The 23,251-nt window shown below is 44.1% G+C and overlaps 2 protein-coding genes across 2 annotated transcripts in view; one reads left to right on the top strand and one right to left on the bottom strand.

Annotated features, from left to right (window-relative positions):
• Positions 1 to 23,251, top strand: part of LOC115354312 (inositol-tetrakisphosphate 1-kinase-like) — a 578,973-nt gene that overhangs the window by 477,984 nt on the left and 77,738 nt on the right. The window lies entirely within an intron of this gene.
• Positions 1 to 23,251, bottom strand: part of unc79 (unc-79 homolog, NALCN channel complex subunit) — a 32,699-nt gene that overhangs the window by 1,639 nt on the left and 7,809 nt on the right. The window contains 41 exon segments of the mRNA XM_030044672.1: positions 57 to 240; positions 466 to 641; positions 785 to 874; positions 977 to 1,054; positions 1,157 to 1,261; positions 2,582 to 2,692; positions 2,786 to 2,854; positions 3,172 to 3,345; positions 3,757 to 3,842; positions 4,215 to 4,327; positions 4,454 to 4,492; positions 4,630 to 4,770; positions 4,872 to 5,050; positions 5,053 to 5,174; positions 5,782 to 5,883; positions 6,749 to 8,023; positions 8,110 to 8,259; positions 8,818 to 8,980; positions 9,125 to 9,307; positions 9,472 to 9,761; positions 11,098 to 11,277; positions 11,469 to 11,670; positions 11,894 to 12,075; positions 13,627 to 13,784; positions 13,947 to 14,095; positions 14,259 to 14,338; positions 15,025 to 15,047; positions 15,049 to 15,170; positions 15,512 to 15,739; positions 16,189 to 16,404; positions 17,019 to 17,159; positions 17,756 to 17,879; positions 18,394 to 18,584; positions 18,883 to 19,113; positions 19,299 to 19,470; positions 19,613 to 19,842; positions 21,283 to 21,311; positions 21,429 to 21,469; positions 21,862 to 21,950; positions 22,758 to 22,822; positions 22,954 to 23,083. Coding sequence (XP_029900532.1) covers positions 57 to 240; positions 466 to 641; positions 785 to 874; positions 977 to 1,054; positions 1,157 to 1,261; positions 2,582 to 2,692; positions 2,786 to 2,854; positions 3,172 to 3,345; positions 3,757 to 3,842; positions 4,215 to 4,327; positions 4,454 to 4,492; positions 4,630 to 4,770; positions 4,872 to 5,050; positions 5,053 to 5,174; positions 5,782 to 5,883; positions 6,749 to 8,023; positions 8,110 to 8,259; positions 8,818 to 8,980; positions 9,125 to 9,307; positions 9,472 to 9,761; positions 11,098 to 11,277; positions 11,469 to 11,670; positions 11,894 to 12,075; positions 13,627 to 13,784; positions 13,947 to 14,095; positions 14,259 to 14,338; positions 15,025 to 15,047; positions 15,049 to 15,170; positions 15,512 to 15,739; positions 16,189 to 16,404; positions 17,019 to 17,159; positions 17,756 to 17,879; positions 18,394 to 18,584; positions 18,883 to 19,113; positions 19,299 to 19,470; positions 19,613 to 19,842; positions 21,283 to 21,311; positions 21,429 to 21,469; positions 21,862 to 21,950; positions 22,758 to 22,822; positions 22,954 to 23,083 — 6,813 coding nt within the window.

The raw sequence follows: 23,251 nt of genomic DNA, 5'->3' as shown, positions 1-23,251 counted from the left end.
GACCAAATATACAAAACCTAAATAGGATCACTGGGAGAGCTTTGTTTCTACCAGACCTTGGACTGTTCTGGGAAGCCAATAAGGATGACAATCAGGTGGTCCGCGATGTGGGAACCAGCATCGAGGGGGATGGGCATGCAGGAAGTGGAGCCCTGATGCAGGGCACAGTGAGTCAGAGACCCCAAAAGAAGCCAGGACAGCTGACGGATGTGGGACACACACTCGATGAACTCCTTTGGCCTGCAGAGAGAACACAGCTGGAACTCAGTTTTACAAATAAGCACACATACTATTTTGACATTTCTCAAGCTTGTAAACAGCATACTACCACTAGTCAATTACATGATTGTTAATTTTACTGTTGATTGATGAATGACTGATCATTTAAAGATGTTTTAACATAAAAAAAAATTACCATAATCACCAGCTCATTAAAGAACTCTGTATGAGTGATGTAATTGTTACCCTTGTTGCATGGTGGAGGGAGGATGATAAAGCCATGGAAGATAACGGACCACAGCTTTGTTATCACGGTGATTGCCTTTGCTGATCTCCATGGCAGCGACTTGTGCCAAGCCCACTTTGAGATTCCCCCCGAAGGTGTCTTCGTGCAGCGGCTGACAGCAAGCCTTCATGTGGCTCTAAATAATAGGGTGGGGTTAGGCGTAAGAGAAAGAAATGCCGATGAGCCGTGAACAAAAGACTAAAGCGAGAGTTTGAAGGTCTGAGTAAATGACAACTTGCAACAATAGTTGGTGGTTTTTGCATGAGAGGCAAGACTTACTTTCAGTTTGGTTAGCGTGTGCATATCTGCAATGAAGTCCAGCAGCTCGCTTATGTATTGCCTCATGCATTCCATCGCTGCTGTTGTGCACTGTTGAAAACAAAACAGTTTCACAGCGGGGTGTCTCAATCGCCTGCTGTTTTATGAGACTGATTCTAATACGATTCTAACACAGAGCAACTAAAGTCTTACCCCCGGCAGCGTTGAGATCATGTGCTTCTGGATGATGGTGGATTCTGCTAGCCGTGTACCAATATCTGCACAAACAAACTGACAAGATCCACAGCACTGCATTTAGGACGAGACACTGTAATCTGTACTGAGGGACACTTGGCTCATTTAGACTGAAGTACATAACAACAGGATTTATACCTGGACCAGCAGTAGCAAGTTTGTGTCTGGCAGAGAAGACTTGAACTTGAGAGCCTGCAGAAGCTCTAGCACCACAATGCGGGACATGTAGAACTTATCTCTCTCCTGGATGCAAGGAGAAAGAGAGTGGAGTAAATGTACTGATGCAGCAAGACCGCCTTTTTCTATTATCACTCTCCTTACTCATGCTGTGAGCAGAGCATAAACTCTGTAGCCTGAATAGAGGGGGAAGGACAGGCAGAAAGAGGCAGGGAGGGAGGGAGTGAGGGAGGGAGAGAATAGACAGAGAATAGTGAAGCTGAGGAGTAGATTTAGGCCAGTCCAGATCTCTCCTCCCAGAGTCCCAGGCAGCTCAGATGAGGCTGTCAGGCTGCCTTCTCCCTCCCTGAGGACAGGCTGCTCTCTTTGTTCATCCCTTCCACACAAAGCCCAGCTGCCTGTTTACAAACCACACTGTCATCTTCTAGCTTCCACTTTGCCTCTCTCTTTCTCTATGCAGTTATGTTTGCTTACGTTAAGCTTGGGCACATGCTCCTCTGCTCCAACACAATGCAGAGTTGCTGTTGACATTTCTCATTGTGTCGCTTCGCAATGCGTGCATACCTGTACACAACAACTCTTGTGATTAAAAGTTAATGGAGCATGACCTTGGTAAATAGCAAATCATAGGCTGTCCTTTAAGCCAGAGGACCCAACACCAGTCACTGTGGGGCAATGCAGCTGTGACAAGCAGAGCATGACTTCACAAACTTTCGTGGCCCTAAAAAACCTGACTCTCTGTCCTTAAAATCTGCCCTCTAAAGACAACTGAACAGGTCTAAAAGCCTTTCTGTGCTTCCCTGAAACCTCGCCTCACCAGAAAACAACTGCACAGGACAGATTCCAAAAGCAATTGCTCACACTGACTCCGAGTTTTGAAAAGCGGATATTATACGGTGAGGAATTAAACAGGGTGTAGAAAATCAATACTGCAGGAGACATAAAGCATGCAGCGATGACAGTGGTGGAGCACTGAGGATCCATCTGGCCTAACAGCGCAGACAGCCCTGGCTCCATCTCTGCCTGAGACAGCTTCTCAGAAATACACCATACATCCTCAGCCCCAGCACCACAACTAATCATGTTAATCAATACTGGCTGATTGCCTACTTAATCATCTGTGACACATGGCCACATTTCTGGCTGGCTGGGGAGTCAGCAAACTGGGAGCAGCACCAAAAGAGTGAAGATGGAGAGGTCTGTGGATAGGATTTAACATTTATAACAGTGCCTTTTCACTTTCTCAAGAGTATTACTACTGGATACCAACTTGTTTTTTCACACATGTAAACATATCTGCACTATCATTATTATTATCATCATCATTATTCCTGGTAGTTGTAGTTGTAAATAAAAAATGGGGACGTTCTACACAATTAACAATACCTTGTTGAAGGCTTTGTAACACAGGCCACATAGTTCTACCAGGTAGGAGAGACTGAACATGCCGTACTGGATGATGAAGCTCAGCAGCTTGGAGAAAGGCTCCAGTAGGCTCTGAAAAATAGTGTGTAGGAGAAAGGGTCAGACGTTCAAGGTCAGGGATGGACTGGCAACAACAAAGCTGTAAAATCTCTGCTGTCGTCTTACCCGGGTGGCATTTGTGGTAGGGATTTTCAGTAGACAAATAATGATCCGCAAACTGGAATCCATGGGACACTGTCAATGCACAGATAACAAAGGGCTAGCTGAAATATCCAAACTACCAAATGGAGGGGAACAAAAACAGATTTTGCACATGGCACATAACCAAAGAGCTGCACTTTGTGTTTTGTTGTGTCTACAGAGGCTCACTGAATATACTTCACAAATCTGACCTACAAGTTTCGAAGCAGCCCAGTCAAGTCAATGACCTCTTTAAGACTGGCAGTACCGCCAAAGTTGACAAAGGCACGCTAAAGAGACCCTTTGCATGCAACATAATCGCATCGCTCATGTCAAAGCATGACCAACTGCTTGGTGGAGTTACTATCTACCTTTAAAGGAAGCACAGAGGGTAATTTTGTGAGAAAGGTCTGGAACTGGTTGCAAATTGTGGTCCACAGGTTGCTGGGGGAATCCATTGGGAGAGCCTCCATGAAGGTGGCGATGTTGTCAAGGCAGTGCAGCATAGTGCCCCCTGCCGGTAGACTCTTCTTGTTGTTCAGACCCTGGAGGGCACAGAGGCATAAACGATAACAGGGTTACATAATGAAATTCTATATCCAGGGATATCCATTTAGCTGATCGTTCGCTACAGATCAATCACAACGCTCATTTAGACAACAGTTGATGCTAGTGGTTTTGAAGGCTCAAAAGCACACATGACTGGTCTGATGGACACAATAATCGATCATGTTTTATCTACAGTATTGATTCATTTTATTAAGATGAACAAACTAGGATAGTGGGGCAGAGTAGGGCAGATTTTCTTGAGCGCCCAGATGATTTGTTATTTCAGATAGACTTATGCAGTGCATGTTCAGCTAGAACTATGGAGGATTCTGCTTTGACAAGAGCTCCTCCTGCTGGTCATGTTACTCCACTTATATCTGGGAGAAAAATACAAGGCAAAATCTCACTTCAAGCAGCATGTTGAGGGCAGCAACAGAACTCAGTTCGTTGAAGTCTATCAATGCAGATGCAAGTGTTCTTAGGAAACTTCCATCTGGGAAAAGAATGAGGGAAAAGGAGAGGGGTAAGCTACAGCATGACCAGTGGGAACCTACATTATGGCTTTACCCTTATGAAAATGAACTGTAGCAATCCTGATGTGACATTATTACAAAGACACAATACAAATATAGTAAAACATTAACATAGCATGCAATTACTCTACATCAAAAATTATACTACAGAATATCTTCTAGGACCACCACAGACGATATATGTCTGTATATAAAAAAAATGAAGTAAAACAAGGTCAATATACAGCACACACATGTTTGAGCACCTGAGAAATAGTACAGGTCCCTTTAGCACAGATCCCTACAGCAGTGCTACAGGAATGCCACAATGGTAGCAAGTGGTATGAGCAAACCTTTGATGTTACTCTGAAAAAGCTGGGGTAAGATGCCATTGGGGGCCAACTGATGAAACATACAGCGGAGGAACTGCTTGGCTACACCTGCTGCATTCCCTGGGATCAACATACTGCAAAACAGCATATGGAAAATAGCTGTGTTACACTGGTAGTCACACTTTACATCAAACATTAAACTCATCTCTAACACAGTATGTATCCGAGCACACTGGTGTAATGGCTTTGATGTCTCATACCTCTCAGCTTGTCCAGGAAAATTGGCACTAGATGCCAACCTGAAAGAATTTAAAGCACTGGATTAAACTCAGGCATGAATTATGCATGAATTCGAGCAGCGAGTTATGAAACTTCATTTAACAGTTAAGTACTGTGTGGATGTAGATTGCAGAGACAGTCGCTGGAGCTGCTGTACCTGCCCACAGACTGCATGATGTCGAGAAGCATTGGAGCGGCCAAGTCAGGGCTGAGGTGGATGAACATGGAGAGAACCACCACTGCCAGGCCCAGAGTCTCTTCATCATATTCCTCCAGCACAGCCCCACAGTCACGGCACCTGGTGCATCACACAAAAATACATCATCCTGTTTCAAGCTGCGTCCATCAGCATTAAGTAGACTTGTTTTAACAGTGGCTGCAGATGGTTGACTCATTCACCTGTCAGACATGGTGGTAGGCTGCTCGTCAATGAACTCCTCAGGCGCAGGGACAAACATGCTGACTGTGCTTGGTGCAGAGAGGAGACTGGTCTTAGTGGGGCCTAAAAAGAAGAGAGCAACAGCAGTGAAATAAAGACAGGCTTGCAGTTAGATCCACTTATCAGAGTCTGCTGCAGTGACTGACCTGTCTCCCAGGTGCTGATGTTGTGAGGTGCGCTGGACTGGTGCTCCAGCTGTCTCTTCATTAACTGGCTCATGGTCAGGGCTCCCAGAGAGCCTCGTTTCACCTGACGGTACTGAGCTAAAGGTCAGACACAAAGAAAACCACGCGGGTTAGTGCGTGTCTAGCGCACCCCTGCTATATCAGCTACTTAAATGTGTGTGGTTTTACACAGAGGTAAAGGGAAGACACGCACATGAAAAAAAAGACATGGAAAAAAAATATTTCTGTCATACTGCAAAGAAAAGCTTCATTCAATTCAAGCATTTAGCTCAGTGCTTTTGATGAAGTATGTCATGATAACAATACTTAGCATGAATTTTATTTGTAAATGAATAGGTCAAACATGAGTTAAGTATTCTTTCAGGGTTCCTAGTTAGCAATTGTATCAGTTTTATCAATAACTTATGGAACAGGATGGGGGATAGGGTTAATAACAACATAATTTGCGTTTATTTCATGCTGTCCACTACTTGATGAAATCTGCTACTTAGTGAAAAGTTACTTAAAAGCACAGGTTATGAATTTCCTGTTGGACATAAAGAAAATGATGTGCAAAACATGAGACAGTGAGCATGTAATTTTAAAACATTGTGCAGTGTTGACACCCTGAGTAACACTGAACTATCACCACAGTCCCTTTTAGTGAAGTTACACGAGACTGAAAAGTAAAGCATTTGGATCCTACTTGATACTGAAGAGCGGTGGCTCGTTTCGGGCATAGCAGCTTCGAGGGTGGGAGCTGAGGCAGATTCTCGTGGCTTTTCCAAGGTAGACAGAACTTTGTGATCTGCAAGGCAATACGGGTGAATGATGGGCAGGGCATGTGTGCCATCTTGTGCCAGTGAAAAACCGCATGGAGTGTAGACATGCAGCTGCTGTTCAAATGCAGATCTTACAGTAGAAATGTAATGTAGCACCAGTAAATAACGCTGCATACAACTCTACCATCAGGACAGAGTTCGGATATTATAACCTATTTAGTGCTAATTTAATAAGGGTGTGTGGTGTAAAATTTTGTTTATATTTTAGATTTCTATCCAACTGAGCATATCATAGCTTGCAATTTAACACAATCTCAAGAAATGTGTTCAGTTTTGGGGTAACAATCTTAATTATGCCTGCCTTGCTACTTTAGTTCTTTGCATATATTGTCACTGCTTTTGATTTGTGCTGTAAAAAAAAGAAAAAAAAAACTAAAGTGCTCTCTGTTGAAGTATTTATATGAAGGTAGAAGTGAAGACATACATAGAAATCTCCACAAGACACCACACATCTGTATTTGTGAGTCATTTAAAAAGATTTGAGGTAGCTTTCACATTTGTCAGTGCATATTTATGTGAAAAGAAAGGAAGAGGTTTATTTAAATTTAGTGCAGCTTCAGCCCTTGAAGTTATATTTATAGAACGCTGTGATGTCTATAGTTTTAAATAGTACTGGGTTAGCCTCCTCAAATCTTAGACATACCTTTGAAATAAATATAACTCTGAGACAAACTACAGAGCACATAGACAGCACACAGGTAAGACAGTAAAGCTGGTCACGGTGGGCTCATAAAAAAAAAAAAAAAAAAAAAAAAAAAAAAAAAAAGATCCCTAAACCCTAAAACATTTTAAGTGTCTGGACACAGGTTCCTGTCACCCCTTCTTTCTTACCGGTTTCTGTCGTCTGCTCACCAGCCAGCTTGTCCAGAGTGTTAAAAGAGATATCGAGGTATTCCCTCTGGATGGCACTGACAGCTATTTTCCTCTGCTTGCGTTGTCGGGGAACAATCTGGATTTTGAACTCTGCCTCGTCATTGTCGTCCTCATTGTCAGGTTTAGGGTCGCTGTCCCCTTCATCACCAATGTCATCATCGTCTTCATCATCACCGTCATCTTCATCGTCGTTGCTGAGTTTTTCTGGTGAGGAAAGAGGCTCTGCTGTGTCCTCCGGGATGTCTAAGAAGATCGTTCTACCTGAGGGGCTCGTCCCGAGTGCCACCCCGGCCTTCAGCTCCTCAGAGGTCACAGACATGTCATCCAGTGAGGTGTCAGGGACGTGCGGCGTCTTCCTCAGCAGGTCTCGCTTCTGTTTCAAGGTCATGGGGCTTTCGTGGCAGACATATTCTGGACGGTCAGGAAGCTCCAAGGAGGTGCTGGGAGTCACTCGGTTCGGCCTCTTGTCCATAAATGGTTGCTCTGAGCTTCCCTCTCCCACTGAAAGGTCTGGGGTTTCTGTTTTGCTAGAGCAATCCTCCACACTCACCTGCACCACAGGAGACAGTCGCAAGGTGTTGCTGCTAGCAGGGGAAGCAGGGATCTTGCTACCCCCGTTGAGCCTGGAGCTGATGATGGCACTGAGGTCAAATTCCTCATCGCTCTCCACTATCCTCAGAGGAGGCAGCGGTTCAAACACCAGGGAGTCACTGTCGGACATGGAGAGCAGCGAGTGTTTCTCTGGAATGGAGGTGCAGTCGGAAGACAAGTCAATGAGATCTGGGTCGTCCTTGTCCTGAGCTGATCCTCCCAAGGAGCTCTGGTCCAGCTTGTCCTCAAAGGTCTCCATGCAGCTGAGACGGACCTCTGGGATGACGGGTTTGGAAATGTCGGAATGTCCACCTCGAGAGCCACGTCGGTCTTGAGGATCACAGCCCCCCACCCGTACCGAAGAGCCATTGGACGAGCCTTTGCCTTGATGTCTGCTGTGGGACGTGGCAGAGGACGGGGGCAGGACCGCAGGGGGCGCCTGCAGGTCACAGCGGTCAATGCAGGACTTGCGTCGGTGTTCATCGAGATTGAAGAGGATGGAGTCTGTGTTGGAAATGTCCAGAGACTTCTGCTTGTGCATGGCCTGTAGCCGCTTCTTCCTTGTGCTCTCCTCCCTCACACAGTGCAGGATGCTGTCCTGAAGGGCACTGGCTTCACGGTACTCAGACAATTCAATATCACCTGAAAAATATGTTGCATCAAAAAAGATTAAATCACCAAACTGAAATACTACGCTCCAGTTGACTCAATGAGGTCATACATCTTACTTTTCTTGGCATTCAGCTCGACGGGCTGGTACTTCACAGACTTGCTCCCACCAATCCGCTTGAGACGGGCAAAGAAGGTCTGTGACTCTTTGTTAGCAGCACCAGTGGGTGTGTCATGGATATCTGACTCATCAAACACACTGTCCTCCTCTAGATAGAATGAAAAATATACATGAAAATCAGTATAACATTTAAGTAAAAAAAAAAATTGTGTTATCCTAAATATATCAGAGGTGGCACTGAAAATTGTATTAATACTTTGATAATACCATTATGATGTGATACAAAATGATACAATACAATATAGCACAATAGCTTATAATACAATACAGTACAATAGCTTACAGCTCAATACAATATGATGCCATGCAATACAAAATTGTGCTATGTTACAGTGTGTTCAAAATGTTAATGAGTTGTGTTCTGAAATGCTATAAATCCATATTAGAAACAAAACTGCTGAAAAAAAATTACAGTGTATTTTCCCATAAGCAACTGTCTTGCAAGCAAATGTCTTAATATGGCTCATAACATGCTCCACATCATCGTCTCATGTTACCATGCCATAACTCCAGGAGGCTGCCAACCATCTTTATGCACAATCCTTGACATTCATGCATGCATTTTTACATCATTAAAACCTATTCGGCAAATTGTTTCAGAATCTACTCATGTTAAGGTAAACAAGGTTAGTTAATTTTGCTTTACCTTTTTCCTTCTCACTGTAGCGGCTCATGTTGGAGTTGTCGCTGTAGAGGGGTCCCGCAGTGGCATGGGGGCGACAGCTGTGATACTGGGCATTCAGTGTGTTAATAGTGATGTGGATCAAGTGGATGACTATTTTACTGCCATCCATGTCCCTGTAAGGATACTGTAGAGAATAGAATAATATAATCTTAATGTGTTAATCTCAGAGCAATTCAGGTATCATAAAATATCAGAGACTGAGTGAACAACACCCCTCATGTGATGACTCCCTACTGTGCATTATACCATGTGATAATACATAGAGTACCTTATAGAGGATGACGAGCAGGGCTTTGAGCCACATCTGTCTAATGTGTGGCCTCAAGGCCCAAAGCGAGCAACGGGGCGGCTGCTGGAAATAATGTCTCAGCTGAGGACAAGTGCAATACTTCAACACCTGGACCACCAGGGGGAGCAGCTGCTTCCCTAGACCAATATTGTAGTCCATCACCTGCAAAAAAAAAAAAAAAAAAACAGCATTAAAATTCATTAGCATGCATAGTGCATGTTGTAATAATCATCACAGCATACCATTAAACATACAATTAAAGCTCTTACAATAAACACAGAATACCAAACAGTGTCGCGTTAAATAAGGGGTTATAAGTTAGTCACTTGTGCGATTCCAGCGATGAAGGCATTAAAGCAGGTGGAGGTACGCATCTTCTGAGGGGCGATCATGAAGCAGCCCTCTTGTTGGTCGTAGCCCAGCAGCACATACAGGTGTCGCTTCACAGTGTTGAAAGCTTTGGCACTTCCAATGTCGGCCTCGGCGCTACTCTGGTCTTTGGCCATGAATTTCATGAGCACCATGATCAGCTGGTGAACCGTCTGGTGGTCTATCCCAGCATTCTCAGGAAGCAGGTCTCTGACAACTGAGTCATCCTCAGGAGATGGGGTCTGGCCTAGGAGAGGGGCTGAAGCGTCAGGGTTAAAGGCTGGGAGGAAGCGTGCTGCAGACAGGGGAGAGGACAGCAAGAGGGAGGGGTGCAGGAGCAGGGGAGGGGGGTCAAGACATGACGGGTGTCAACTCATTTGATCCACTTCTCTCTATCTAGAGAGGTGGACATATCATCATGCATTGTACATGGACATCACTGCAACATGTTTATGGAATATGTGAGAGGGGTAAACAGAAAACATGACAAGCTCACTCTTAGCAAGAGTGTTGCTTTTCGCTCTTTCCAGTGTTAGCCTTTGTTTCAGCCTTAGGCTTGTATCTTATGAAAAAACAATGAATATCACCATTGAGCATACATTGCTTTTCCATATTTTTGCCCACTTTTTTTCTTTTCTGGTAGTCATACATATGTTTTTCTTCCAATATCATGTGATTGTGCAGAATGACATGTTTCAGATTTGGATCGTTATTTACCTGGCAGGACTTTCTCTATCATATCTCCCAGAGTCGGGGCAGAGTGCTCTTGCCTCGTAAGTCTTAGAGCTAAAAATCACATATGAAGAACACAATTTAGGAGAATGCTCAGGGGAGACAGCACAGGACACATGTCTGAGCTTCCCAGCAATCCAACAAACACACACACACACGTACACAAATACACACGCTTGTACTATTCACAAAAACCATACCACATGGCCCCAAAACAATGTGGATGCCAAGTGCTATAAAGATCTAGGGCTTTCATTAAATCATTTGGACAAATCACAAATAGCCAAACACAGCTGCTCAACAACCACATTATGTTTGAAGCCAACAGTAGCAGCATCTCCCAGAAACTCAGACAGCCTTCTGTGCACAGTCAATGAGAAAATGAAAGACATGATAAGGAGCCCATCCTTGTCAAACAAAGCAGTATTTAGACACTGACTTGAAACAAAAGTTACTGAGCAGGAACAAGAGATGCAAATGAGTGAGGAGAGAAACATTAGGAAAAATGGGACCAGACTTTGGTCAAATAGCATTTGCAAATAAAGCCTAGCCTTCAGTTTTACCTGCAAGGAATACAAAATGAGCAATGTCTGCCATATCAGGACAATTCAGATCATGTCAGAATGGTCTCTTTAATAGAAACAGATACTAAATTAACTTTCAAATGCATTCTGGGAGTGTCTCAGTACTGTGGCACTCTCTGTATTGTCCTATGTGTCACATCCCTCCAACGTAATAGTTGAAGTGGCAGTCTTTTAAGTTTGTACAAACACAATTTGACCTAGGTCTGCATCAAACAAACACACATTCAGACTCAGACTGGTGAACAGAGGCTCAGCTGTGCTACTCACGAAGCCGGTTGCTCAGTGACTCAGGCAGTGAGAACGCCCGCTTAGACTCCGACGGGCCCTTCACACTGTCACGGAGGGAACGCACGCTCTTCTGCCGATTCCTGGCAAAACGGGCCCGTCGTATTTTCCACATTGCTGCATCACTGAGGTTGGCTACATTGGTGCGTACGGCTGTAATAGCTGACAAAAGAATGGTTATGAGCCTAATTTATTGCACGGTGATGCTGTGATGCAATATTTACAACAAACATTACATTGGCCTGGTTTTTCTAAGTAGGTTACAGGGAACTATGTCATAGAAATATGTAGTGTAGACATACTAGCTTGGGTATAGACTGTCTAAATGGGGACATCACAGCTATTTTACGTACTAGTAGGGAAAGGGAACTCCTTGTTGCAGTCCAGGTGTAGCTGGGCCTCCAGAGATAACGTTTCAAAGCGGTTGACAAAAAACTCCCAGCTGAGGGCGGGAACCTCTTTCTTCAGGAAGTGCAGCAGCAGAAGTTTGCTCAAGATGATGGGTCGATCCCTCACTACTGTGTCAAACTGGAAATCCAGACACAGGCACAAGCCCTACATAACAGTGTACACACACACACACACACACACACACACACACACACACGCATACAATAGGGCATGAATATATGCAGATACCCAAACAGACATACCTATAAAACACTGCCTAAAATAGATTGTTTAAAGAATTTGCTTTTTACCATTCTTCTAAACAAACCAACAATAGAAGAGTCTTGAAGTTTAAACTCTGTGATGTCTTGCTGTGTGGGCAGGTCACCTGTAAGGCCGGCCTCTTGATGGTGTCTAGCAGCAGTCTGGCACGGGTGGCCACGGCTGGGTTGACGTCCTCCACAGAGGCGAGGAAGCAGCAGAAGGCGTGGGCCAGGGAATACTTCAGCAAGTGGTTTTTCGTCACGGAGCCGATGTCCAGGAACCGACATAGCACTGCCACTTTCTCCACTGAGAGTTTCCATGATAAAACAGGGCAACATCTCAGTGCCACAGACAACCCAAACTGTACAAACAACAGGCACTTGAGCTGCCAAATGTCCCTCTATAATTGCATGATAAATAATATCTAAAGTTATACTAACAAGGTCATTAATTCAGTAGGTTAATACAATAAATAGCAGTTATGTTACCATGCTTGCTTTTGCATAACACACTGGTGGTATTCATTTAAACTACATGACAAAAGCTTTCAGAATTGTGTCCAAAAGAGTGTGTGTATACACAGACAGGCACGCAAAGATCCCACCATGAAGACATAATATCTTGTGCCATGCACCATGGTGGTGAGACATAAAATGGACAAAATGATTTCTAAAAAGATAACAATAATCTTGTTGTTGCTTACAATGATAGGTTCCATTTCAGGACATAACTCACAATATAAATATTTCTGCTTTATTAGACAGACACAGTGGAGAAAGACAGGAAAGACGGGAAAGGGTGGAGATACTGGATGACATGCAGCAATTCCTGGACTGATTTTGAACCCAGGCTGCTGTAGCTAAATTAGCATCAGTATTACACAGTACGCATTCTACACAGTGAGCCACCAATTTAAATACTTAAATTAAAAACAAAAGAATAGTTTCATTCCTAAAGTAGCAACCGAAAAAAAAAAAATCATCCATTTTGTGCTGGTGTCTAGCACTCAGTGTTGCCACTAGGTGTCAGTGTGGTAGCAGAGAGATTCAGACCAGGGCAGTCACAGCCAGATTGCCTGTCGGTCACAGAACAGCCTTACAACATAACTATCTTTTTTTAGCTTCATTTTTGTGCACATGTAAATGTGTGACTATGTGTCTCAATGCACCTGATGCAGCGCCATGGTTACATTATCAGCGCTTACATTTATGATATTGCCCCAGTGCATCGCAAGTTGTCATCATGACACATCTTTTCACTGGGCCACTGGCTGAATGGTTTGTAATGTAATGAGTCACTACTCATACCGCCATTTTCTAGGGTGTTTATAAATGTAAAAGGATGATAAGTTTACACTGTCAGAGCATTATGCATGATTAGTTCAGCATCCAAAGCTTCTATTTACATTTGCTCTGTACTCCTCTGTTTCCCTATATCCATACAGTCAGTCAGAGGACCTGTCCTTTAGCTCTGTCTCAAGGTCATACAGCTCCTCTCTGCCAATCACAGGGCGAGAAAACCTTATTAATCCAGCAATTCCTCTTTGCCGCCTGTATGAGCCGCATGGTAACCATGACAACACAAGGGGGAGACGTGGGTAGGCAGTGGTTTATGGAGGAGATTATACAAGCAAACTGGGGTCTTCCTCTGACGTTTCAACTACAACCACACTTGACATAACATGCAATATAATGTCTCTGATTAAGGTAAAATGAGTCTCATTCAGTGTATCTACCTATGTATGAGGCAATATTTCATCATGGTGACCTGTGCAGGCTGAATGCAGCTGCAGAAATCAGATATATCAAATATCCGGCGTCACATATCAGACCAAGACTACTATTTTGTATCTCTCACCCGCTTCGAATCGTATCTTCCAGTCCTTGCTGTTGAAGTTTGTGTCGATAAGGTTCCAGAAGATGTCCGCCCCGTGGGAGAGAGAGAGGGCATGGAGGAGCTGAGGCACAGCCAGCGAGGCCAGCTGGCAAAACTCTGACTTCAACATGGACCACAGGCTGAAACACAAACATCAAATTAGACACACACATGCACAGGAGCACACAAACAAGCCACAGTCTTGACAGTTCAGAGGCAGCCGTCGAGTGGCTGATTGAAATGCAACTGTCGCTGAGGGATATTTCCATCAAAATGATCAAAGTGACTTCTGGTGCACACACCTTGGGATGAGCATCTTCTCCTGGATGTAGGCCAGGAACTGGGGATGATCTTTACGGGCGAGGTACAGACACTCCCCATGGAGGCACAGGATCTTCAGACAGTTCAGCATGTTGAACAAGATGTCAGGCTCCTCAAACTTGGACATTTCCTAAATAGTGCCCAGGACATCAATGATCACTGCCCCATACAGTACAAATATAACATACATCATATTTACATTTAAGTAAACTACACATAAAAAGGAAATGCTATTGAATGCCTCCAGTCTATTTGTATCTCAGTTTAAACATTCAGATATTCAGAACAAGTACCTGCAGAATTGTGTAAATAAGCTTCAAAGACACTGGCAGCTGCTGGTAGGAGAACTTCTTATCGGAGTTATTCTTCATCGCTGGAAGGAACAAGGCTTTCATGTGAGAAAAAAATTCCTCAAACAAGAAAAAAACATCTCTACTGTTCTTTCAAGTTTTTTTCTTTTCTTTTTTTGGGGCGTTAAAATAGAACACCAGTCTTCAAAACCAATAGGAAGTGGAGGCTGATTGGAAATGTGAGATTTCTGTAGCAATGAAGAACATTATAATGATAAAAAATATGAAACATCCTATACAGGACATACGTCAGTGCATGAGATTATTGACATTCATGACATCAGAATTTGTTCTGATTTCACATTCAGTGCTGATTTTCCAATGCTTTTTCGCTCAAGAGCCTTCAAAGTTGGAAAAAATATTTTATGTATATTGTACAACAGGGTCACATGCATGTTATGTATCTGCTGTTTTTGGGTCACATTTATATTGAGTGAAATATAAAGTCCAAAGGCACCATTATTTTGTAACTGCACCATTACGTAAAATAGAAAATATCTCGATGTCTTGTGCTTTATTTTATACACATTTCCCTGTACTTCAGCTGGGTATATTTGGTGTCTTTGGAAACCTTGGCATCTCCACAAGAATTTAAAATAAAGTGTGGGTTTGAACAAAACTTGGCACTGCAGCAACGACAAATCCACCCACAGGACTTGAAGAGGTTAACGTCAACCTTGACATTTCATTTGAAAGACATCATATATACCCACGTGGGTTATCGGGTGAGTGGTTACTGGGGTTGTCAGTGTTTATGCCACTTGGGTTGTCTCCTTCCTCGGTCGTGTTCTCGGGCCCCTGGGAGTAATCTGGCTGAGGCAAAAGCAAGGTTTCCTCCAAGCTGTCAGTGGGCTCCTAGGGGGAGAGATTGCAAGTTCCCCTCTTCACATGATCACTAATACACTGTCAGCCACATTCAACCATTAGCCATCAGCCACATTCACATGCAAATTTAGAGTGATCTGTTTGTGAGTGCTTGCCTGCACATACAAAGCAAACCACTTTTGTAAAGCTTGCCAGCCTCCTGGAGTGATATCATCTACAACAAGATGGCTAAACCGGATACAAAAAAGTGCTTTCTAATTGCATTGTGGGTTGGGACAGGCGAACCGAATGGCATCAGTCTTGCAGGCTAACATGTTTTATGCACAGATCCCATTTATATGTGGCGTATGATGACGTGTGCAGTGTCTCACCACCAGGCCTATCTCTTCCCGTGGGGTCAGCCTCTCCAGCAGCTCACAGCCCAGCTGGTAGCACAGGATGCTGGATTGGCATAGGCTGCACTCCAGAGCTTTCTCATCCTTCTGGCAGGTGTGTGAGCCCCCCCATGGAGCCTGGAATACATTGTTGATGATGCCCACGATATCTTTGCCCAGGCTGCTGTCTAGACCCAGCATCACACCATCATCCTGGAGCTCCATCTGGGACCGTGGGGGAAACAACCATGAAAACAGGGGGAACAGAAAGTGGAGCACGACACACATCTCTACATCCCACCTGTGTGTTTTGTTCACTGTGAGTCGTTTGTCTCTAAATGAATGAGGAAGAACGATAACCGGCTTTAAAAAAAAAAAAACCTGCTGAATATTGTGAATATAGCACTTAGGTGTACATCCTTTTTCTGTGGCACTGAGAGCAGTATTATTTTATACCACCCCAAATACATATTAAAAGGATAGCACACTAATAGCACTGTCACACTTAAGTCTCCATAACAGTGATATAAGAATATTATGAGATAAAAATACCATAAGCTACAGTGCAACCACTATAAATTCAACAATTGAGTACTACAGATAGATTTTAAGTCACAATAGGAATATTATACAAAGATTACATGGTAGCAATTTTTCATCAAATGTGTGGTCACCTGCTTGAGGATGAGGTCAAACATGAGGATGAAGCAGCCCAGGTTCATGTCGTCATCGTCACAGTCCAGATCCAGAGCACAGTGGCCAGCGGCGTGCCCCAGGTTTTTAAAGGGGCTGCAACGCAGCGGGCTGCGGAACGGGCTGCGGAATGGACTCGGGAACGGGCTCAAGGTGTTGTGTTGCCCACGGCGTCCTGGATCTGAGACCACACTCACCTACCAGCACAGAACACATCACTATACAATGTGAAATATGTTTGTTTCAATTTGAACTCAAAGCATTTTGCCCTGGACAGTCTTTTAACCTCTGTTGCTGAGTCTAATGGCGTGTAGCAGTCCACTGTTGCTGAGCAATTAATTTTATTATAAATATCCATGCTGGTCAAGTTCAATTAAGCCCCTTAACGGAGCTATATTTAGACTTTGGCAGTTACCATGGCAACACACATCCCTGTGAATGGTAGACAATAGCTTCAAAGCAGAGTAAATATACACACATCAAATCCAAACAGGTGCTGGACAGAACATAAAACATCTAAAAAAAAAAAAAAAAAAAGAAAAGTGGAGCCCACACACAGAAAGCAACTCCAAGGTGCATGAATTCATCACCACCTACTCAGGTGATGTTTTGAGCACAGTGCGATTGAGGCCACCCTTGTTTTTTGGGACTATGCCATGTGCCCTGGCTTTCTGTTAATATGATTCAACTACAAGAGACGAAAAGTGAACATTAAAAACTCATATCTGTGAGGCTCACTGGCCCGGGCAAAGTGCTGTTGCTAATATGCACAGTGCTCTGCTGGATGGTCTGGCACGACTGTCTCGCTCACCCTACGAGCCCCGGTGTTGCCAGTCAGATCTGACACCCGGGCTTTCCGTTGATTGGCCAGCTCCTTCACAGAGTTCACGCCATCAGAGAACATCCCAATCAGCAGCTGAAGAGGCACCACAATGTCCAGCTCTGACAGCACCTGGGTCCAAACAACACACACACACACACACACACAAAGATAAACACATTACCTGCAGGACACACAGATTCACAGTATCACAGGAAGAAATATAGACAGACATGAATAAAAACTCATGCTAAGCATGTAATAAGGACTTATAAACACATTATACTCACATACAAAATGGACCCCAAGCCACTGAGATATGGCATGGAGACATAAAGAGGTGCAAAAGTAAGAAAAAAAACTTCTTTTCTGATTTGAATGTGACCTATTTACTAAGATTGAATTACTGCTATCTCTTGATCACAGTTGTGACAAGAAAGTTGAAACTGATCCATGTATATAGGGCAGCAAGCTGTGAGTGCATATGGGATGAAAGGCAAAATCCCTCCTGTCTCTCTCAGTCTCATTCTGTGACCCAGATCCATATTCAGCAGGGCCCCTGCCCAGACTCTCACACTCAGTGACAACCTGTTCAAATCACACACACTGGGGACTGAACCACAGGATGTGAAAAGGACACTTGGGCATATGCATACATATGTGCATGTGTGTATGTGTGTGTGCACGCATGCATGCGTATGTTTGTGTGTGTGTTTATGTGCTCTCACATGCAGCCACAATAAAGCCTGCTCTTGCACAGACGCTGGGTAACCAGAGAATCTGCAACTGATGAAGCCAAACATCTCTTCCATGGAGAAGGGCAGAGGGCACAACTCGATATCAAACATCTTACTGCAGGGAGAAGAGAGACAGAACTCAGTAACAAAGAGTAAAAGTTAAAAGAAACTTGCAGAAATTTGGCCTCACAGAGGTCAGTTAAAAGAGATAAATATTACATTATCAATATGTGATGCTCATTGCATACAAGGAATGTGGAGTTGATAAAAAAAAATCATAAAAAGAATCCAGGCTTAGGCTATTAGATTTAAGGAAAATGCCAGTGCATAGGAGATAAAATGGGAAATGCCAAGTAAAGACAATATTAAGTGAAATTAAGTAGAAGAAACCATTAAACAAAAATTAGCCCAGAAATGCAAGCTGCACCACAAATATCCTTCTCATTTTATCAGTGTTAAACTGATTTAGGCTGCATTTTTTCCTCGAGTTACTGCTCATATGCAACTACCTATAGACACAGGCACGGCAACGAAATACTGTTATGCACTATCACATCTTCTGGCAAAAAGTAGGTGCTTGCAGCAAAGTACTGTATGTAAACATTTTGTCTTTGAAGAGGTGAAAGTACCTGAGCACTTCCCGGAACTCTTTCAGCTGGTGGTCGGGCACCTCAGTGCGGATGGCCTCCAGCCACTCAGGCATGAAGCATTCCCAGAGAGGCTGGCTGATGACGTTGTAGGGTATCAGACACAGGATGCGGTTCAAGCCCTCCTTTAGCTGGGTCACCGTGCTGCATGACTTGTCCCAGTACCCCCCCACCTGGAAAAAAGTGCACACAGACAAAGTCAGACCAAACACAGTCAAGAGGGAGTACGGATGATGTCCTGCCTAAAATAAAATTCTTTACTCCTCCATGTTTCACAAACTAACATCTTCACAGGTCAACATACACAATATCTGAAACAGACAAGAGCGCTGATGTGCATTGCTCTGTGGGATGACAGCCACATAATATTGGGTCTGATCTTTCTGAATAGACACAAAGCTGCATTTTCACATAATTATTTCCCTTCCATTTCCAATATTTCCCTATGCTCATTCGGCAAAGACTCCTTACCCTGGCAAACTCCACAGGTTTGGGCAGCAGGCACATGACCATGACGTCGAAGCGCACGTCACACACCGTCTTCAACCACTTGGTGACAAACTGAGGCTTGAGCTTCTCCACCAGGCTGCCCACCTCATCATCCATCATGTAGGCGGTGGAGTGAAACCACTGGAAGACCATGCTGACCAGCCGAGCCAGGCTCTCTGTGGGAGTATTCTCATTGGGGGTGCACAGGCTCACCTGCAGGGGGCGGAGGAGGAGGAGAGGTGGGCAAAGGGCAGGCTGATGCGTCAGAGGAGCAAAACCAATAAAGCCAGATACAGTTTAATTCGGCAGAGCCGTGATAAGCGGCCATGTACACAACACATCCTTATCTCACCCTTCCTTGTAATTGGCGGACACGGAAACAGCCTGTGAATACGCACCAGGAACCAGATGCCAAACTGACTGAGGAGGCGCTGGTCGTGCTGGTCATCCTCCTTGTTGTCAAAGTCGATGTTGTCCAGAGAGTGGTGGGAGGCAGACAGGCCCATCTGACGACGCCTGTTCAGCTCAAACTCACGCTGTTCGGCGTGAATTTCTGCCTCTTTCAGCAGGCTGGGCAGATGAGAGGGATAATGGTTACAGAGGGGCAGATACACAGTGGGAGAAAGCAGAATGTAAAAACGTGTTTTGTATCACCACAGGCACATGCCCTCGCTGCGGCTGTGATATATCAACATAAACACTGTGAATGTACCTTATAACAGCCTCCACGGTGCACACCAGCTCCTCAGCCCCGCACTCTCTGGTGTTGATGGGAGGGGGTGAGGTCTGATACAGATGGGTCTCCGCCGCAGCCCCCACCTCACTGCTGTGGTGGTTGACATGGCAACGCTTGCAGTAGCGGACAGGCCGGTTGCCATGGCGCCCACAGCAGCCGGCTGAGAAGCAGGTGACCACGGCCCTTCTAACATGAGAGCTACAGTTCTGTGAAGCCAAGACACAGGGGAGGCAGAGGAGAGGAGAGGAGAGGAGAAGAGAAGAGAGGAGAGGAGAGGAGAGGAGAGGAGAGGAGAGGAGAGGAGAGAAGAGAAGAGAAGAGAAGAGAAGAGAAGAGAAGGCAAGACACGACAAGACAAGAGGAAAGAGAACAAAGAACAAAGAAAAGACATTCACTTTGTTTCTATATTGGGAGCAGGCAGCTAAATAAAGACATACTGAAATAATCTGCTATCTAAGGTGTTTGTTTGGAGATATTTGTTAATCTATATCTGCATAAATAAAATAATTCTTTGTGTCCCCATGGTGTCTCAGGTTTCTAAAAATAAAAAATGGACGGCAATGGGGGACTGACCTAATCTGATCAGCCACTAATCTCTGGCCTTTAGAGGGATGCGTTACTGCCAATCAAATTAACATATCTTTCCTCTGGCAGAGAGTTCTGTCACTCACCCATGCATCTTTCAACGACAGACAAACACTGTCATTACCCTGATGTTACCAAGGTTTTGTTATTTACACTGTGTTCTACCACCGGACTGAGGTGTATTGATAAGTTGCTATTCCGGTAAATGTGATACATAATCACTTCCCAGATAGATAGGTAATGTCTAAATTTGCAATGACAGATCTGGAGCGAGACCAGGTGGGAGTTTAAAGAGCTTTCTGCAATGAGTGAGACAAAGCCTGCCCTGAGAGGCAGGCGGTGGATTATAACCACTGCATCCTAAAAAACTAGGATGGAGGCCAGCTGTTTCCCGTGATGATGCTGGGTGACAGCTCAGCTAGATGGGAATACCTGAGACCATCGCACACCCAGTTTTCCCAGTGTCTCCCTGGAAACCGGCAGGAAGCACTTATGCCCTTGGCACTGCATTCAACAACAGCGAACAAATATCACGCCCCACCAGTTCCATTACAAAAGACAGAGCCACTTCAGGGAATGGACTCTCAAATTGAGAAAAAAATCATGTCTCTTATAAATAAATTACCTCACCATCTGTCACCAAAAAAAAATTGGATTTCATGACATATTGTTCCAGTTTAAGGTTAACTGGTTCAACACATGTATATGGCAAAGCAAGCTTTAAAATGTTTGATTTTTTAGAGGGCGAAAGAGTCATTCATTGTACTTTTACTTGGATTTGGTGCAAAATAGGACACAACTTTATTTTTCTGAAAAGTCAGAGATGTTAATCAATAATAGCAGAAAAGGATATGGTTTCAGTGGGCAAACAGGCTAAAATGCATAATGAATATTATCAAGATCTGTATATGGAGGTGCTTAAAACTGTCCCGGATATGGTGAAACACTGGATAAGCTGATGTATTGTGCTCTAATGGTAATGAGATAGACCACAATGAATATGAGCTGATGAAAGAGCAAACCAAGGCGCCAGTGTGCACATCACAATATGAACCTCTTACCTTCTTTTGACAAATGGCAGATATCTCAGCTGCAAAGACAAAGTGACAGAAACATTCAACATGTAGAGTATAAACTATGGGGAGGAAGACAAACTGAAAGAAATTAATAACCCAGCTCAAACTCCTATTTATTTGTGAACGCTCACCTTGGGGCAAAAGCACATCAACGAGCCATTCAGCATGGTCTCTGAAAAGGTCAGGGAAATGCATAAAGAACATTTGATTGGACCACAGAGCTTAAATACACTTCCATTTCACATATACACACAGTGGCCTCAGCGTCTTACAATAAACAGCATGGGAACATGGAAAATCATTCCTTAACATCAAAGAAAAAGGCAAACTGCCGAGCCGTGCAATTATAGTATTATACATGTCGGAAAAATGGGAAACAAGTGGCTGCGTGTTTTTGTGATGATGATCTCATTAACTGCACAGGGGAATTATGTAACCATGGCAATGTGTTTCCCCTGGGTTAAAGAGAGGAATAATGAGGCAGGCAGTAGGTGATGTATGTTTGGAAAGACATTTTGTTGAAGGAGGGGGAGGATGGAGGGCCGGGCTGAGACAGATGCGTACCCTGCTATCCTCTGGCTGCACTCCTCGCAAATGTAAAGAGGAGGGGGCTTGTCTCCCAGGGCAACAGAAAGAGTGGGATCTATGCACATCTGTGAAAGTAATACAGGTAGTGTCAGTAAGAGCATGGATGGCATATTTCAAAGGGCGTTTAAACATGAGGATAGGTCGATGTTTAATTTTCATGCAAAATAAAGCAGCAATTTGTTAAGAGCACTAGTGGTTGTTAAAGTATACTGCCACACATCAGCTGCTGCTAACATTTCATGCTGTTGCACTATACCCTGGGGACAATAAATCACTGTTTGAACCAGGGAAATTTGTGAAGCCTATACCTGCCTCCCTGAGCCTCTATGTGGATGGCTGCACGCATATGCCGTGTTCTGCTAAGTTGTGATCTGTGCACGGCCCTGTATTCAACTGCAGCGTTCATGGCCTCAATGTTCAGATGGTGCACTGTAATTTAGTGTGCTCGCTTGATGCCACCCTATCCTCTAGGGCTGTATAGGGTCACCGCTTCCAATTAAGCCCCCCTCCCCCTGTACCCCCTTCCTGCTCCTAGTAATTGAAATCCGGCCCCTGTCCGTGCCCCTCATCCTACTCTATTTGTCAGTTTTGGCGCACAGTTGAGTAAAGGCAGGCAGAGCAGACAGTGCACGCCAGAAGAGGCCGGTCTTGAGTTTCATAGACGCTGATATCATTACCCCACTCGCACAAGCCACCCGGGTGTGCCCTGATTTATTTACCGTGGCGCTCACAAGAGCAAACACACAGACACGCACACTTGAACTCAGCACAGCAATATGGCACAGGTCCTCATGAAATTCTGATTGAAATACCATCTTACAATGTAACACAAATCCCTCCTTTATTTTTTGATGATTGATCAAAGAGGTCACCTTGACGGCAGGTTTGTTGATGGCGTTGTGGCACTCAATGTGCTGACAGTGGATAGGGTTCCAGGCTGCAAGGAATGGAAAAATAAAGACAGATGATTGACAGGAGGGGTGGGAGAGTTAGAAAAATGGGGGATAGGTTAGACGCTCAATCATTACAGCAACAGTAAATCAAGTCCAGACATCATGAGAATCTGACCTGTGTACTGTAGCCCTCTGTATTCACTGATGGCACCAGGAGGCTTGAGGTTGGGCCAGTAATGAAAGAGCATCTGCACCGCTGGAGGCTTCACTTGGGACGGCCCGTAGGATATGACATAAAGTAGGTCCTGCACATAGTGATCAACTTATCACTAACTGCAATATATATATATATAAATATATATATTACTAGATAGCAGATAAACAATGAAAACATTTCAACACACTATATTATTTAGTAAATTGTCACCTGATATTCATTTTTTAAATATGCTCAATATTTATGCCAAATATCT

Source organism: Myripristis murdjan, chromosome 22 (genome assembly GCF_902150065.1).
Source record: "Myripristis murdjan chromosome 22, fMyrMur1.1, whole genome shotgun sequence".
Classification (NCBI taxonomy): domain Eukaryota; kingdom Metazoa; phylum Chordata; class Actinopteri; order Holocentriformes; family Holocentridae; genus Myripristis; species Myripristis murdjan.
The sequence above is the reverse complement of the archived record's forward strand: the minus strand, read 5'-3'. Positions and strand labels throughout refer to the sequence as shown.